General features: G+C 44.9%; 1 protein-coding gene across 1 annotated transcript in view; it reads left to right on the top strand.

Annotated features, from left to right (window-relative positions):
- Positions 1-6,504: 6,504 nt before the first annotated feature.
- Positions 6,505-19,107, top strand: part of LOC119456277 (atrial natriuretic peptide receptor 1) — a 292,422-nt gene continuing 279,819 nt past the window's right edge. The window contains exon 1 of the mRNA XM_037717955.2: positions 6,505-7,408. Coding sequence (XP_037573883.1) covers positions 6,628-7,408 — 781 coding nt within the window. The 5' untranslated portion in view covers positions 6,505-6,627. The remainder of the gene's footprint in view (positions 7,409-19,107) is intronic.

Here is a 19,107-nt window from a genome sequence, read left to right as displayed (position 1 = left end):
GTAGCCGCTACTGAAGTTCCGGATAGCAGTCGTCGAGTCACTGATGATGACATCGCAATCAGGTAGCCCCGATGCGAGTGCAATGGCGGCCTCTTCTGCGTCGCGCGCTGAGGTGGTCTTGACTGATGCTGAACGAACAGTGTTGTCCTGCTTATCTACGACCGCTAGAGCATAACGATGTTTAGTGTTATGGGCTGCGGCGTCCACGTAGTAGAATCCTTCCGCCTGTCCATAGCTGCGTTGTAGCGCCTTAGCTCGAAGTTTCCGGCGTTCGACGTGAAATTGGGGGTGCATGTTTCTGAGTAGGGGTTGGATGTGGTATTGGCCGTGTATGTTCGGAGGAAGTTGATGTCGCTTGTTCTTGTTCAAAACAACTAACACGTGAAATAACAGAAGCGTTCCATATCAAAAAGTGTGCTGAAAAATGCATGTCAACCATCGGTTGCAATTACTGACAAAGAATTTGCTTTTTTGAATACTGGTTGAACCTTTTTATCTGTTTTTAATCGGTTTCTGTTTACACTGACGACTCTTGTTGCACGTGCTCAGTGCAGATAGTTGGGGTATTTATGTTCTGTATCTTTCCGAAAATAAACAGTTGTGAGTAAGCGCTCGTGTGTCCCCCTTCACTCTGTCCGTGTCGATTGTGCGCGCTAAATATTTCACTATGAATTCGTACCAACTCGCCCAACTATCAGTTCTGTCGCTTGTTCTCGTTGTGTGGTGGAGCGTAGTGAAGTTGTCTCAGGATCTCACGCCCAGCTTCAGTGGTGGAGAGTCTGTGATATTGCGATGAGAGATGTGCTTCGGTTAATTCTTCAAGGGTAATAATTGTGGCTGTGGCGATCACCATTTCTGTGCATGCTCTAATCGGAACACCAAGAGCGACGTTGTGTATAATGCGGATCAAGCAAGTTACAGTATCCGCTTCCTGCCTAGAGAGTGAGAGATATGGTAGTGCGAAAGTGATTTTGCTTAGGACAAAAGCTTGGATGAGCTGAATTAGCTCCTTCTCTCGAAGCCCTCCGTGTTTATTGGAGATCCTTCCTATGAGGCGTAGCGTGTTATCTACTGCTGTTTGTAGTGCTTGCAAGGTACGCTGATTTGCTCGGTTGCCTTGAAGGTGAAGTCCTAGCAGCCTTATCCTGTCTACCTGGGGTATGGAGTGCCCTTCAACGGTTAGTTGGATATTCGGGGGCGATACCCTGAAGCGTCTCGTGCGGGGCAGAAGGAGAAGCTCTGATTAGGTGGGGGAGCACCTAAAATTCAAGTCGTGACCTACTTGTTTGATCAGGTCAATGGCTGCTTGGAGGGTGTCTTGGATGTGCCCGTCCGAACCTCCGGTCATCCACAGCGTAATATCGTCCACGTACAGCGTGAATCGGAGGTCGGGAATCTTCTTGAGAGTGAACGCTAAAGGTCGAATAGCCAAATTGAAGAGGAGGGGGGAGGGTTTTGCCCCTTGGGGCGTACCAGTACTTCCGAAACGTATTTGACCTGATTGTTCGCTGCCTAATTGGAGCGTTGCAGTGCGCTTCGTGAGGACGCTGCGTATATAGCGGTAGATACGCTCTCCATAGTTTATACTGCATGTAAAGTTCGCATAGAATGGCCAAGTGGGACACATTATTGAAGGCTCCCTTGAGGTTGAGGCGGAGCAACGCTTTTGTGTCACGTGCGACGCTCGGTTCGATTATGTCTTGTTTGAGCCTTAGCGTGACATCCTGGCAAGAAAGTGACTTGCGAAAGCCAGTCATTTCCGAGGGGAACAAGTGATTATCTTCGATGTATTTGGAGAGGCGTAGGTGGATTACGTGCTCCATGATCTTCCTTATGCATGAGGTGAGAGAGATGGGACGTAAGTTATCAATGTGAATTAGCTTATTAGACTTAGGAATGAAGATCACCTTGGCTGCTTTCCATTGTTGGAGTATCTCGCCCTCTTCGAGACAGTGGTTGTAATACTCGGTGAGTTTGCGTAGGGATTGCTCAGCGAGGTTGCGAAGTGTCTTATTTGTCACAGAGTCTGCACTTGGTGCCGTGGTGGTTCGCACTTGGTTGAGGGCATGTCGAACCTCCGCTTCTGTGATGGGGCTGCAAAGTTCCCCATTGGGTTCACCAGTATAGTCGGGCGTGGGGATTCGCGTAGGAGGGGGCATAGGTTTGGAAGCCAGGTTACTGAACATTGTCGGCAGGTCCGCTGCATGTTCATGTAGCAGTTTATTGATCTGGTGGTTATTATGCGTCCTAGACGTGGTGGGGTCGAGCAGGTCTCGAAGCAATTGCTAGGTCTTTTTTGTGCTAAGATGACCATGCGCTCCTTCGCAAACCTGAGTCCATTGCTGTGCTGCCAATTTGATAGCGTATTGTTCAATCTTAGAGTCCAATTTGGCGATTCTGATTCGTAGTTTGTGATTGTAACGGGCTGTTAGCCATTTCCTGAGTAAGGCTTGCTTCGCTTCCCACATGTGTAGGAGCTTCGAATCATTTGTTGCCAAGTGTGTATCTAACGGGAGAGTGGTGGCATAGGCCTCTACATCTGCGTGTAAAGCGTTCGCCCATTGCTCTATGTCGGTAATGTCTTCTTCGTTGTGTTGGAGCGAGATTTTCTGAATTCCGTCCAATTGGTAAGCCTAAGTGGTTTCGTGGCCAGTGGTCTGTGCTTGAAATTTACGCGGTGTTCGAGGATGTAATGGTCGCTTCCTAAGTTGTTTTGGAGGTTTTGCCACGTCGCCTGAGTGATGCGGTGAGTTAGTGTGAGGTCCGGGGATGTATTCCTACTGACGCTATTTCCTAGCCGGGTTGAAAGAGTAAAGTCATTGTGGATGGTGAAACCTTGATTCTGTATGTGCTGCCACAGAGTTCTTCCCTTAGAGGTGGATGCAGAGTACAGTCCTGCTGTGCGCTGGGCTACTGTCACGGCCTCTGAATAACGTGTACGCGACGTTGTAAGCATCTTGAAACATGTCGCTGGCAATGCATCTGCGGGGTGCCGTACTCGGGCCGAACACACGAGCCACAATCACATGGCGCGTCAAGCCTGAAACACTTACAAAAGTTAAATGGCTACCGAAAGCCGGAAGTACTGCGATGGCGCTGGTACTGCTGATCTTCTGAGCCTTCTAGCACGGACGACTGATGATTATGATAGCCATGTGGTGATATGATGATGATAACTAAGACATGCGCATACAGGTCGCCCTAGTTCAAATTAAATAAATTCTGAGGTTTGCATGTCAAAAAGTCACAGGCCTGCGCTGCACAGTCACCTGCACAGTCACCGCGTAGGCTGGTGGAGCGGCTCAAGAGTAGCTCCAATTTGGGCACCACGCACAACAGGGTCTTTGCAGCAGTCTACGCCTCGTTTTGACGAGAACGATCTAACTGCACCCTCCTGACAAAAATCGCTTCAATGACTAGCGTATGGGCCGTCGGACCTTCCCTCAAACGCGGGGCAGACCTTTATGTCCCCTTCACCATGGCGCACACTACTGGCAAGCCTACACTTACATAAAAAAATAGGCGGTTGAGGCCGCTCAAACAGATTATTTTCTTGAATAGCATATGGCCGGCTTACACTAACATACATAATAACATTACTATGATATACCATATATATAGGAGGTCATCGTTTGCCTTGATATCTATATATTATAAGCCTAACATGTGTTGCAGGCGTCCACTATATAGAGGCGCATTCTGCGCTCCTTCAAAGCGGGCACGCGAGGCTCCTTGCGGTGCGTGTTGCCAGTCCAGCTATTCTTGGAATCTCTAGTCTGAAGTAATTTTGAGCTATCGATTGGATCGGTTGTGACCCTCGCCAAAAAACAAAGAGATAGAAATGGGGATGCTGAGGGAGTTCGTGTGAACTCTTTGTACTACGTGCAGCCTCATGTTCCCGAGAGTTGATGTAATCTCCCGATCGCTACTTTGTTGGCATCTTTGTTGGCGGCCTTTGTTTGAAAAGTTGAAAATTATGAAAATTATGAAAATTACTCAGATGTATCCATATCGCCTGTGTTTAACATATATAAACGATGTAAAAGAAAACATAAACTTTCTCTTAGCTTTAGCTTCTTTGTCAAAGAAAAACATTTTATATGATACACGTAGCAGGGAAATTTGGAACGTAGAGACGTGTGAAAATGATGAAAAGAAAACTGCCAGAATTATTGAATCTTTGTCACAGATATGCTATGCAGCTAGAAAGTACATCAAAACAGCATTTAAAATTGTTTTTTTCTTCCTTAGGAGTATTTCCCTGAACATTGTCTATCGTTTGTGTAAATTGGGATGCATATCAGAGATTTCTGTTTGTCTTTCACGTGTTTGAACTTTTTTTAATGAAATTTAGTGATGAATGTTCGCGACAAACCCTTAAGTATATGTTAGTGAGCCGTTGTTGTGTGTGTGGGTGTTTACATATGTCTTCCAGTAGTGACATGTATATATAAAGCAACTATTACAGTTGCATGTTCACTCGTTTGGGAATGTGCATGTTCATATGCCACAAAGATGCTTGTAGTGATAGGTATTATTTTTTTGTACAATCACAAATGTGTTATCACTTCTAGTCGATAGCTGAACTGTCTGCCTTTATGGAATGTAGGTAGGTAGGTAGGAAACTTTATTGATGTCCTGAAGTAGTCACCCCTCGTTTTCATGGAGGGAGGACCGCGGGCTTTATGGAATGTATTTATTTTTCTTTGGGGGGGGGGGGGGGCGGGAACTAGTCAAGCTGTCTGTTTCAGCTTTTTTTCCTTTACCTCCCCCATCACGTTGATGGAAAAAAATACAGGTTATTATTATTATTATCTTTATTATTATTATTATTATTATTATTATTATTATTATTATTATTATTATTATTATTATTATTATTATTATTATTATTATTATTATTATCTCCATAAGTTAACGTGTCACACGGTGTCGTGTTATGGTATCCCGGGTACATGCATCGTTTCAGCGACTGTGACATGAGAATGATGGCCGTTCTCAGTTCCGTGCGTTGCATTTGGCCAATCCTGCAGTTACATCCAGATTCGTTACGTATAATTGGGACCGCATAAGGATCGGCACCTCTAAATCCATATTCTCAAGAAGATCCTGTGCGCCTTTCTTTATATAGTAAATTAAGGAAATGTAGTGTTGCCGCTTCCATAACCGACAAATGACGATAGCTAAACACTATTTTCGATTAATGCTTGGACAGACGCGGATACTCTTCTCGAGGAATATAACCTGATGATTAAATGTTTCCATCCTTCGAGGACACTGATGTTTAGGGAAAATATAGACACTGTGCCTCCATTGCGTCATAGTAGTCGACGTTTGCCAACTGCTGTTCTGGTGAATTATAACCGCCTTGTAGAGGCTGGCAGCGCCTTGTACGTTTAGGCTAGGTTAGCAAGGCTATGTACCGCTAGCAAGGAATGTTAACGGGCAAGGCTAGAGCCGAAGCTTGTATTTGAATTCTATTCTCCCGAAGCAGCCGCACTCGTTAGCTCACTTACATTTTTACCCTCACATTGCATGTGAGTTTCTTAGGGACAATTTGCCGCCCCCTCCTCACTTGCAGGGTAGCAAACTGGACAAAGTCTGGTTAACCTCCCTGCCTTTCCTTCCTCTCTTCACTCCTTATTAAGGAGAAGGGAGCAAGGCGCCACGTAGTCCAGATTGAGATGCTTGTCATGCTAGTAGCGCGCACATCTACACAAAAGCTTAATCATTTAAAATTTTAAATGCTGTATTTTCGCCACCATAAGAGCGCTCAGAAACTTTCTTTTCCATATCTTACAGGGCGAGCCGAAGGTCAGTTTCATATCTCCTATATCTCACTCTTTTTATCAGTTTGCTCATTTTGTCGTCACCAACTTTAAATGCATGGTTGGTCTCGCATACGAACCGTCTTGGACACGTTATGAAGTAAAATTATAATTTGCATTTGAGTTGGCGAAGAACCAAAAGGTCCCTACGAATAAGGAAATCATTTGAAGTAACAGTATGCTGTAATAAAGGAAAGCTGCTAATTACAAGACATTGTCGTTTACATCAAACAAATAAAAGTAACAGATTAAAAGCCGGGAAAAGAAACGATCACCCCTTTTACGTAGGCGAAACCACAGCCTCCTCATGTCGTTTAGCTTTGAGCAGCTTGAGGAATGGCATACCGCCACTATATTTGCGGTGAGAGTGACGATGGTCATCCATTGCTTAACAACAACAACAAAAAAAAAAAGGAAGAAGGCGGAAGGGACTTGTTAGGTTGGGAGCGTTTATTAGAAATTCAAATTATAAAGAAAGAAACAGCGGGGGGAAAAAAGAGTGGCAACACAGCGAGCGCCTTCGAACTTGGGTCAAGCAGAAATCGTGCGAGCCTGGCGCCGGGCCCACGGCGTGGCGCCACTTTCCATACTGCCGCGGCGAGTCCCAAAGCCGGCGCGCGGCTCGATGTTCGAAGCGAGGACTCTGAGGGCCACAACCACGGCTGACAGCAGCCCCGGTGCCGCTGAGCAGTCGCGTCCCGCGCGGCGCTCTTCCGAAGTGCGAAGCATGCCACTCCGCATGGAAATACTTCCGCAGCAGCCGCTTTGCACCTGTGGCTAACGACTGCCTCAAAGGATCATGACGTCGACACCCGGAGCGTCCGTCCGTAGGACGGGGAGCAATGCTCGCGCGCTTCTGCTTCTTGTTATCTCAATCACTTGCCCCAGTGCTTTGTGTCAGGTGCTTCAGCACAGCAAAATTTCTTTGCCCGGAGCTGCGTTAGAAACGAGAGAGGAGGCACTCAAGCTGAAAGGGCCGCACCGTCCGCCCGAGATCTTGGTGCTCGCGCCGGATGACGACATGTTTCCTTACTCGTTGCACAAGGTCGTTCCCGCGGTGATGGTAGCCGTCGACTACCTACAGCACAGCAGAAACCTCACACTCGTGGTAAACTACAACAACACCAACTGTTCGTCATCGCACGGGCCGCTGCTGGCGTTCGACCACTACATCGCCGGTAAGGTGGACGTTTTCCTGGGGCCGACGTGCTCGTACGTGCTCGCGCCGGTGGCCCGCTACAGCGCCGAGTGGGACCTGCCCGTGCTCACGTCGTCCGGCCAGAACGACAACTTCGACATGAAGCACCCGAACTACCGCCTGCTGACTCGCATGAACGGCTCCTTCACCCAAGTGGGGCAGCTTTTCATAGAGACGCTGCGCCGATTCGGCTGGCAGGTGGTCGCGTTCCTCTTCCACGAGTTCCGTGAGCGCACGAAGGGCCACTCGGACTGCTTCTTCAACCTGGCTGCTGTTTTCAACGCTCTAGGAGGTGGGCACATGTTTCATCAGAAGTTTGACGAAGAAGATCCGAGCCTGGATCTCGAAACGCTGATGCAACAGGTGGCACGTAACGCGAGAAGTAAGTTCAAGTTTTTCGTTGTTTTGCTGCTGACTTATACTTTCTTTCTGTGCATGCTGAAGCACTACATAAGGTCGACAATGCGCATAATATTACTGATCGAATCTCACAGGTTTCTAGCATGGTACAGACAGAATAATTCTTTCTGATTATAACGCCCATCAGATTATTGCCATGGGTGGCAGAGGTGCCTTGAATTTGGAAAAGAAGGCTTGCAGAGCCCATTTTCCCTCACTTTCACAGTGCACTAGTGGCTTTAGTGCCTACACCCTTTCCTGGAAGTTTTGGAGTTACCTTTCTTATTCACTGCCTTCTCAGTTTTCGATACATCCTAGCACCACAAATATATGTATACATAAAAAAACTGTGTCACTGACAAAATTACACGGAGAAATGCCGCTTCATACGTTGCATAGTTTGCATGACGACGGCTCCCAACATCAAATGACGTTTATAGTTTCATTTTAAACCGTATTTCTGTTCTTTCATCTGAACGGGCAGGTCTCAAGCGTATTGTTTTGATAACAGCGCAAGGACACCAGAGCGGAAGGAGAGAACAAATGTTCCAACATAATTTTTTACAGAAGTTTGAAAAGGAGATAAGTTACGTCGAGTTATCACAACGTTGACTATTTCTGTATGGTTTTATTTAATTGCGTTCCGCACATGGCTGTTGTGCTTATGTGTGATTATAGTATACTTAGCCCTGCTTTCTGAAAACAAAATAATCTGTTTGAAGTTCAGCGCTCTGTTCGCTCTTGTTTCGCCTCTGGTATCCTTGTGCTGTTGATCAGAACTTTGAGCCATGCTTTACTAACAAGCCCAATCTTACACCATCGTTCAACTTTAAACATTACTGAACTTCTTGCACCCAAGAAACCCGCGATATAGTTAAAAAGAACCGTAGTGACTTTGTATTCTGGAAAATAACTGTTTATTGTTGAAAACATTTTCTACTTTGATTGCTCATTGACTCTTGGGTCTCGTCGACAAAATTCACAGTCATGCTCGTGATGGCTGTGCATTCGGGCTCAGATCTTTTTATTTATCTAGATTTTTCTGAGAGTTTATCAATTATTATTTTTTTCACGTATGACATAGTTTAGTTCCGGCGACCAGGCCGAATAACGCCTTGCTGATTTTTCAATCGTGCCCCTGTATGCAGACTGGTAAAAAACATCTAGGATTAGTGTTCTGCTGGTCTTGCAAGGAAATAAAAATAACCGAAAAACAATAAAAAGATATTTAAACTTTACATGCATGCTTTGTTAAGGAATATTTCAAATCTAGTCACTTGGCGTACGCCGCTTTCTGTGTTTGTTTCTAACATTTATTGGAGACGTGTGAGAGTAAGTCGGCTATCGATACTCAACATGCTGTAAAACTGAACTTGATTAACCAGAACAATATTTAACTTGAAGATATTTATGCCAAACTAGATTTTACTAAACTTATTCAGAAGTAAATGTAAAGGTGTTTTCGTCACCGGCAAGCATTTTTCTTGTTTTAGCGGGTGTCATATGGCGCAAAAGGTGGTGATGTTTAGTATTAGTTAATTTTGTCTTTTCCTTCCATAAAAAATGGTTTTATTGTGCTAGTCATAGACGAAGTCTCTTATTTATTTTGTCAAAGTAGGTAACTAACACTTTTTCATAAACTACCACGATAAAAGAGTGGTGCATAACTTGTCACATTACAAAAGCCAACCCGCTAGAAGTTAAGCCTAAAATGTCAGGGATATTCTCTTAGCTTTTCTGCATTATCGCGAGAACACCAATCAAAGAAAACATCGAGTGTGTTCCGAAAAATTATAAATTTTCTTTCCAGTATGCACGGCATACTTATCCACGAGAAAAAGAAAACAATGCGCTGGACGGCGTACGTATACTGATGGGCATTTGCTAGAATATTACTTATATTTTACAACAGTTTTTGTTTATTGTACCTGATTTTGCAAGATATCCTTTTCGCTTATATTTACCTGTAAGGGATGCTGCTTCTACGCCTTCAATCGCATTTCACCCTATAAATTCTTGTAAAACACGTATCGTCTGAACTAAAAAAAGAAAAGTACTACAAAGTATTTATTACCGTACTTAATCGACCATGTTACATCGACTTGTTTCGCTTAAACGCGACATGCAATAATGGAAAGAGGACGACACAAGGCTCACTACGCTTTCGCGTTATATTCGGGACGAACACGTGTCCCATAAGCGGACTTCGCAGCATGGACCTTCTTGAGCCTAATTTCAGAGAGAAGGTCTCCCACCGCGCGCCGGGCAATTTCGCCTTAGAAACGGGGGGTACGGGTCTTTTATTCTTCACTACCCGTTGAAACTGCGCAGCCTCCGCTCGCAGGGCAGTCTGTACGCCGGGGATTAAGAGCGCCACGACCATATACCGGGCGTTCATGATCATCTACTAAAGCGCTGTAAGGGAACAACAGACATGACTGATGGTATCATGTGGGTATTGAATAAAGTCCTTCTTCTTTTATTGTCACATCTTTGGGCTGCCCTGCTTCGTCGCTGGGGCTGCGGCACACGCTCGGATATTTCGGAACGCGAGCATTAAAGTATAAGTATGCGCTGGATTAACTCGTCCCTGCAAAAGAGCTTCGAGAACGGTTTCCATATAAGCGTAGGCGGGCTTTCGCATATACTACGCCTGCACTTCTCAGCCATTAGGCCAGCTCCGCTCTCCAGGCATACCCGGCTTGGCCGGACCTGTTGGCCAGAGCATGCGAGCGCGTTTCTGGCCCCTACACCGGCGCCGACGGGGAGCTTAATTGCTTTTACGGTAATAATCGGAACAGAACAAAGGACCGTGAACTCTCGAGCCAAGTGGGCTGCAAGGCTGAGAACTTTGGGCTTGGCGATTCTGCTGTGCAGCAGTCAAGCCTTTCTGTTGTGATACTCTTGGCTGCGCGGCTTCCTTTAAATAATAAGCGTGATCGTGTTCAACGAATATGGGGTGTGACTCCGTTGTCCGGCCTATTAACATTGACAAAAAGAAAAGACAGACTTGTGAGTATCAAGTGCAAATCGCGCTTTTTTTTTTTCATTCTGAGACTTACACATAGGAGAAGCTGCTAGCAAGAAGCGTCGTTGACTGTACGAGAACAAACCTTTTTCAAGTGCAAGTGTGTTTCGGCCCCAAAATACCATATTGAATGCAGACTGACGTCCGTCGTATGCGGTGTATTTATCCTACTTTTAAGATGTCGCTGACGCGAGCCTTCGCCTCACGCATTTTGGACTTCTTCGTCATCTTCAGTTTTCATCATCATTTGTAAAAAATTCCAATTGATCGTAAATACTTTATTAATGTGCCTTTGTAAGTATGACACGCACATGGCAGTTTAACACGTACTAAATTTAACTTACAACTCTGAAGCTTTTCAGTTCCAGTGTAGTATTAATCAACCTTTCTTTGCTAATACATCACTAACTGTGGTAACAAGGCCCATGTAAGTGGATAAATTCCGCATAAAATTCTGCTTGGTGCAGTCGGCGATGAAAATAATGGAATGAGCGTGAAGGTCTTATATGAATAAATATTAAATGTTAGCAACTATTTTCCCATAGGCGTCTTTGCAAACAATATATTGTTCGATTGAATTGAATTGAAATAATTATGGGGTTTTACCTGCCAAAACCAGTTTTGATTACGAGGCACGCCGTAGTGGTGGGTTCCTGATTAACTTTTACCACCTGGGGTTCTTTAACGTGCCCTAAAGCGCAAGCACACGGGCATTTTTGGATTTCGCTTCCATCGAAATGCTGCCACCGCGGCCGGGATCTATTGTTGGATAGTCATAGGATGATCACATGAGGTGATATGGAAAACGTTCCGGTAATAAAGTCTTGGCATGGTACTTTGAAAGAGTTCCTTTCAGCTGATTCCAGTCTTTCATATAATTAGCTCAGACGAGTGGAAGATGCAGGTGATGGTTTGGACGCGGCCAGTGGAGAAGGGCAAGAAGACTAGAAAATGAAAAGAACTGTCTCAAAACACAGCTCCTAGACTGATCATGAAGGTAGAGATGACCACACGCCATGGCTCATGATTAGACGATAGTAAAAACTTGAGCAAACGTTATCGTTCGGTTTTCATGTGCTTGAAATCAAGCACCAGAGGAAAGAATAATTTTAAAGTTGATTTTCTGTCCTGCCAGTTACGTAGTGAATCCTCAAAAAACAAGAGTGTTTTGAGAAATATTCGCTTGGTGGAGATATTTAAGTACTTTAAACATTGGGAAAATGTTGGCGCCTTCAAGAAAATCACTTCTATAAACCACAAAATTAAGCAGATACCGATTAAACATTGTTTTGCCATCTAGCTGATGAAATATTTTGACGAGAATCTTGTCTCATGAAAGTGCTAGGCATGGTTTAAAGCCTCGAAAATTATGATACGAGCTTGGCGCCTGTTCATTCTGTATGGTACAGGGTGTTTTGATAATTACTTAAAATACAATAAGATATTACTTAGACCTACCAATGGTCAAGCGAAAAAATAAAAAGAAAGAAATAGTAATGGCCTAATTGTGGTAGCCGGGAGAGTAACGATCGTGAAGGCAAGCTATAATTCAATGCCGCAGACGTAGCTAATGTCAGCAGATTTTTTTTCCATGTTGTAGAGCTATACATCTGGAGAGAAAGCTTTTCTTTCGTAAGTGCTTTCGACATTGCCCGCCCACTTTTTATATTGATATGTCCATTATCTAAATTTGTTGGCATTGGCTCTTAAGAAAAATTCCAACGTAAGAACTTTTTGTCGCATATAGTATACCAGCTTAGTACACAACACACCCCACTTCACACAACATATGCATTCAACTTTCGTGTCTTTCTATCAGGTCCACTTGGCAATGAATCGGCTGTGCATGGTACGCGCCAGTCAAAAATACCATGGCGCCTTTCTTTCGCTTCCGAACGCAATTTGCGAGAGAGGCCAGCAGTATATGTTGGGCTGCTTGCCGTATGTCATGTGTATACTGTGCCCGTCTCCGAGCAGAGGTCTTCCAGGCCGGCAGCTTGTATCAACAAAGGACTATTTCGGGGTGCGCTGAGAATTCCTGAAGAATAACAAGCGCCGCTGCCACAGAACAGCCAAGCCCGGTTGTGCGTGTACGGCTCCACACTGTGCCGCAAAATCAGCAGTGCCTTAATTAGAAGTTCTGATGCTCATCAGAGGCACCACTGACGAACGTAGCTATTGTGTTGTACGTCTATAAGCTAAAGGGTGCGTCAGTACATGAAGATAAGGTTGAAGAATCAACCAAGTTCGAATAATTTGACACAAGCGTAAGCACTATGCGAACCACGGAGTTATCCAGAAACGACAGCAGCGAAAACGAGCAAGAAACAAAAAAGCACCCTAAATACTCCAGTGCATGTACATTTTACCTATGGAAATGGTAGGGTAGCATTTATTTCGCTAAACAAGTAATTGCGTCATTACAGTGGAAATTTTGGGCTAGTTCCTTATTCATTATCATCTATAATAACATCCCGAGAAAGGAGGGCCTATCATAGAGAAACATACTTAGCGGTGACTTCCAACTGGTCTTTGCCAGAGGATGCACACTTATCATCGACGCAGCGCATGAAAAAACGTTTTCACCTTGCACAGAAGTACCTTTTTTCTTGTCGAGAAGAAAGATGGAAATGGTGTTCACACATGTTTTCTTTCTTCTTGACGAGGAAAATGCGCTTCTGGGTTTTAGGTGCCAGAACCGCGATCTGATTACGAGGCATGCCGTAGTGGGGGGGGGGGGGGGGGGGGGCTGCGGAATAATTTAGTTTTCTTTAACATGCAACAAATGCACGGTACAAGAGCGTTTTTTTTTCTATATTCGGACCCCACCAGAAGGCGGTCCCCATGACCGGAATCGAACCCGTCGACCTCGGGCTCAGCAGCTCGACGCCATTACCACTGGGCTACCGCAGTGGGTTATGCGCAAGGTGCAAACTCTTTTCTGTGGGTTACGTCGACACCAAATGGGCTTTCTATGACAAATAAAGACCAGTTGGAAGTTAATTTAGCGCTCTTTGTGTCTTTTCTGCATTCATTCCTCGTTTTCCGTTGGTCATTAGATGATCATTAGTGAGTGCCTGATCAGACAATGGGTGTACTAATATAGTTTATAAAGATAAGGGCATTGTAAGATAACGATTATTTTCCCTTGGTTATTTTCCTTTCTTATCACCCTCCACTCGTAACCAGCTGATCATAGTGATAGCGCAAGTGGACCGGCTGCGAAAATGAAAATACAGTTAAAATAGAATCGTCCCTTAATGCGAGCCTAAGTGCAAAGTTTCTTTTTACTTAATTCTTGCCCTGCGCACCTATTGTAGTCGTTCTTGTTGCGAAAGTAAATTACAGGCTTCAATGATATTTTGTGACAAGTAAATAAGAAAGTTGTTTTATTGCGATAGCAATTATACGAACACTCTAAAGCGGATTTCTGCCGTCGGCGTCGTCGTCGCCGTCGCCGTGAGGTTCCATATGACGTCAACGGCGATGAAATCGTCACTGCGCTCCGGACGCTGTATGTGCGAGTGAAAGGGCGCGAGGGACGCGCGCTTTCACGGGGAGCTAACGCACGTCGGAGAGCAAACGCGCGTTCTGCGCCATGCTCCCTGAAGGGCTGCAGAATTCAGCGTCTCTTTCCTCCTTTACAATCACCATATACAGAGAGCGAACGCGACTTTTTCCGTCGCGCGAAAGGCCGTGGGAGGATGGGATGGAGAGAGGGGAGGTGACGTTTAGTTGCGGCACCAAATGCGTATTTGTATAAAAACATTGCGAGGCGAGAAGGTGGGTAAGATTTTCGACGCAGCACGACGAGTGTCCCATTCTGATCTCGTCGAAAACCTCCGTGCCGCCCCCAGAGGCACCGGCAACAGTCACCAACACAGCGCTCGTTTGGTGCGAACACGGGCAAAATGCCGACAGCGTCGACAACAGTTCTGCGCGTTGCTGGGGCTGCTGCATGTCCAAGTTTCTACAGCTGATAAAACTACTATCCTTACTCCGTATAGCTCTCTACTAATTTGCTATCGCAATTGATGCTTCGCCTTTCGGGTCAAACAGCTACAATTTTTTGTGGTTCCCGTCAGCAAAACATTTCGTTACGCGAAGGTTGCTGCATGCTTCATTGAGCCGGACGTCCGGTTTTGGGTACTTGACTGAGCAAAGCGCACGTAATAATGAAGAATGTCAGTACTTATGCTGTAAACGTGAATCGAACACATGTGTACCCGTGTTAATAAAAAAATTGCCCGCCAATCCACCCTGTGAAGGTGGTTGGAAAGCGAAGCTTTTTACGCCACCCTCACGGTGACTGCGGCGCACTTGATATTTCACACACTACAACTTAACTTTAACCACGGCCTTTATTATTATTTACTTCACAACAATGTTCACTACTGCTTTATGATCGGTGTGATATACACTACTAGACTACCCCATAGTGGGGTAGTCTAGAAAATGAACCGAAGCAGTTACTAGGCTGGAAGGGTTTCGAATCACGTCAACCCTCTTTGAAGCAGCTGCATAAGCTTTGCAACAGCTGCAATCTAATTTTACGGACCGCTCCAAGCCTGTTTCCGTTGTTTGCCCGCACCCCTTATCATCCATCATGTTGGCTCATCACATTGAAGCTTGTTTTTGTGGTTTTTCTTGCGAAAACGAGTGCTTAGTTGTACGCTGAATGCCTGAATTCAAGTAAGCTATACTGCTATACCTGCAATTGTTAGCGGTTCGTCGGGATCGTTTTTTGCTTACAACGACGGACACGACAGAACCCTTGGCTGGTAGAGGTACAAAGCTTCGCTTTAAAAAATATACTGTAGCTTCAATAAATATTTTTTACTCTGCCATGGTCGACAGGAACGACGAGGAATTCGTTCAATATCAACTGCACTTACTCGCCGTAGCGACACTGTCTGCACTCAGAAATATGTAAATGACGTAGCCATACACTTACTGTTTTTGGCAATAAACCTTCGTATATGTCACACGAGCAAAGTGACGTGCACAGAAAAATGCAATGTACATGCAACCGTAATAATTTGTTGCACACTGCAAGGGTATAATGAGAGGCAAAATGCGTGAGTTTTGTTCTTTAGCCCATTTACTAATGACGTTACAGTGCCGGGGTGTAATTTTTGTTGTCCTGGAGCTTTAACCAAATAAACAGCCACACACGTGAATTCAAAAAAAGGTTAAATGTGAAACTTATAGGGCTATAACGACCAATACTTGCTCTACTTGACGCTCTCTTGTGGAGGAGCGCCCCTCTTATTAACAGTTTACGTCACCATTAGGAATTTATTTTGAAAACATCGCCGTTTAATTCAAAAGAAAATCCTCGTCTAGTACGCCAGTTTAAGGAGGGTTTCCAAAGCAGTAAAGTCAGCAACGTATAGTATGCACCACTATATCTGTCATTATAATTACATGAGAAGCGGCTAGAATGTTCTACTTCGGCTGAATTGCTATAGTAATAGATTACCTGCGCCATGTCTGTTAGAGGTAAATAGTGTCGAACGTAATGGCAAATTCGGTGTCCCTTCGACGAAAACGTGCCAGGTAAGGATATTTGTGGTATTGAAGATTGCTCTTCTTAAACTTTGATGCAGATCACTAGCAGAAAGAAAAAAAATGGGAGCATTTCTTCCGAGAAAATGCTAAACTTTCCTTAAAGGCAGGCTGACCACGATAGGGTGGAATTCTCAGCAGAGATATCCCCCGCTCCTGTAGCCGGAGGCGCTTTTCAGCGTTTAAAGAACGAGGTCCTGGAGGCGCGCGCCTTTCAACCGCAGCTGGACATGTCGGTGAATTCCAAATGAGCTCCGAGCTCCTGTGTGCCCGATGGGGAACGAGGCACTCCAGTTTCGCGAGTGTGAGGCACATTTTAAGGATACGGGGGACTAGAACCTGGTTTTCTACATGTAAATTTATGCGAGCATTTAGAGCTGTTCGGCACCTGTATACTTGATCCCGCTGTGCCGCCCACACATGCAGTTTACAAGAATTCGCCTTCCCCCATTCTCATCGCGCGCGTGCGTAAATATAGCCGCTCCTAACAAGCGTCTCCAGTAGTGGTATTTTTTTTTTACGATACGGTGGTAACGGTGGCTTCTCAAAACCTTTGCACTGTAGTACATGCGCTGTAGTTAAATGGTCCGTACTTAGAAGTGCACGCCGCACATCTGAACGGTGATGGACACAGGCGTAGGCAGTGCATGCTTGATAAACCTTCCTCTCAGAACACCTCCGCATTATGACTTCACCGACAAGCTTCTCTGCCTTCCTTAAAGCAATTGAAATGCTGTTGAGAGCGACTTCGACGCATTTCTTAAAAGAACCGTTCCACATATGAATGCGAGGAGGCGCAAAGGCGCCGTGTTTTAACTTGACGCAGTCAGGACCAGAAGGGAGAGAATAACGTCAAAGAGACCGAGTTCATTTGTAAGAGGGCCCATGAGCTCAGTGCCACCAACAGGTTATGAACTTAATTCTTCACGCAGTCAGTGCTCCGTATTTCTTGCGGTAAAGCGTATTTGAAGCAGTACTGCAAGCGCGTCAATGATCGCCTGAGAAAGCGTCAATCATCGTTACAAATAAAAGGGTGCTCTCATCCTAAAGGACGCCGCAGAACATTTTGTTGTTACGTTTGTTCACGGCAACTCAGATTATTCTCATAAACTAGTAGCAACTAACTTCCGAGAGGTCGAATCATATATAGGTAGGACAAAAATGTTTTAAGCGTGGATCTGCCAAACTCAGTCAAACCAAGTTACGTTATATGATAATTGCCTTGTTTGCCGCAATAGAGGGTATACGTTCTTGCCATACATGTAGATTTTTTGTTGTTTGGTCTTTCTCGAAAAACCTTTGAGCTCATTAAAGTCGAGACACGAAGAAGTTGACGCACAACGCAAGCGCCCAAAGCGCAAGCGTTTTCCTGTGTGTCACATTCTTCATATCTGGTCTTTCCTGCGTTCAATGTTTTTTCGGGAGATTGCAATATCAACTAGCCCCTCATTACGTTCTACTATAACGGTCTTTCACACGCATGTGGGTATTTCTCGATGTTTATTTGTATCCCCGGCTTCGGATGTGCGTTCACGGTCGCTTTTTTTTTTCTTCTTTTCTGTGTATGGTTCTGTAGTGCACCAAAAATTCGGTTCACAGTACAAAAAAAAGTTATATTCGAATTCTCGTTGTCTTCGTTTTCTTTTTGTAGCGTTAGCTACACTGGCCTAGCCAAGCCCGTTTCGCGCAAAAGAAAGTTATATTCGAATTTTCGTTGTCTTCGTTTTCTTTTTTTTCTTTTTTTGTAGTACGCCAGCAGTGGAAATGCCCAAATTATTTGTTAATGATGGATGGTAAGAACTTTATTGTTTGTTAATGAGCACACAAAAATTCCTAAACGTCATGATGAACCATAGTCGCACACGGAATGTCGATGGAGCCAGTGTTTCGACAAGTCCCTCGTCAAAGCTTTGGCTCCCGTGGCATTCCTCGTTCGATTGCTGTTCATCACTTCAAACTTCCATCTTCATGTGAGCTTCTCTGAAGGTTGAATCGTAAATGCTTGATGTCACGATCTTTTCTTTTTCTGATGCTGGCGGGCGATCAACATACTTTTTTCTCCAGTGGTATCCGCAGGAAATCTGTAATAAACATCATATGTTTTAACGCCAAAGTGCAAAGTCGATGTCTTGAAGGTGCTGACCATTCACATGTGGCGGTATCAGGGAGAAACATTCTGTCCGATACTAGTTGAAGAAAACCGATCCTTGCTTGCTGGTACAAGAACCATATTTTCTTCAACATTGCCGACACGGACTACTTGCACGAACTCATGTTTTATGCCTCCAGATACGCTTTGTGGCCCCCTCAGGGGCTAACAAGATCTATTCTAAATTTATCTGGGAGCACCTTTGAGCTGCACCGCGTAGTTTGACCTTAGAACAGCGCTGGCAATGCTCTAGGCTAAACGAAGGCTCTAGGAGGAGGAGGAGGAGGAGGAGGAAAAGAACAAAGGGAAGGCAGTGAGGTCAACCAGACGCACGTCCAGTTTGTTACCCTGCACAGGGGAAGGCGTTTAAAAGAATGAAAAGCCTTCCTCGAACACAGGCACTCTAATTACATGTTATTATGTGCGTTTGTTAATGTTGTGAATGAATGAATTCTGGATTGTATGTGCCAAAAGCGTCATTTCATTATGAGGCACGCCGTAGTGGGAGACTCCACATTAATTTTGACCACCAGGGGGTCTTTAATGTGCCCCAAATGCACGGGACACGGGCGTTTTTTTCATTTCGTCTCCATCGAAATGCGGCCGCCGCAGCCGGGATTTGATCCCGCGACGTCGGGCTTAGCAGCGCAACACCATAGCCGCTAAGCCACGTTTGTGAATGTTGTGTACGTCTGTACTATGTATGAACGCGTAATTTATCCTCGTCAACTGGAGTAGCAAGCTACTCAGGCAGACAACTCCGGCATCCAATGAATAATGCTCCCCTTAAAGTGGAGAAAAGCGTTCATATTTTACATTATCAATGAATATACAGCTTCCATCTCTTTCTGTAGATCATTCTTGTGGGTTCACTCACTGCTCTCTTCGCCTCGACTGTTTTTTCTAGTTCTAATTTAATGCAGACGGGTAGACCTTT

This window comes from Dermacentor silvarum, chromosome 6, assembly GCF_013339745.2.
Source record: "Dermacentor silvarum isolate Dsil-2018 chromosome 6, BIME_Dsil_1.4, whole genome shotgun sequence".
NCBI lineage: Eukaryota > Metazoa > Arthropoda > Arachnida > Ixodida > Ixodidae > Dermacentor > Dermacentor silvarum.
Note: the sequence above shows the minus strand (reverse complement) of the source record. Positions and strands in the feature narration are given on the sequence as shown.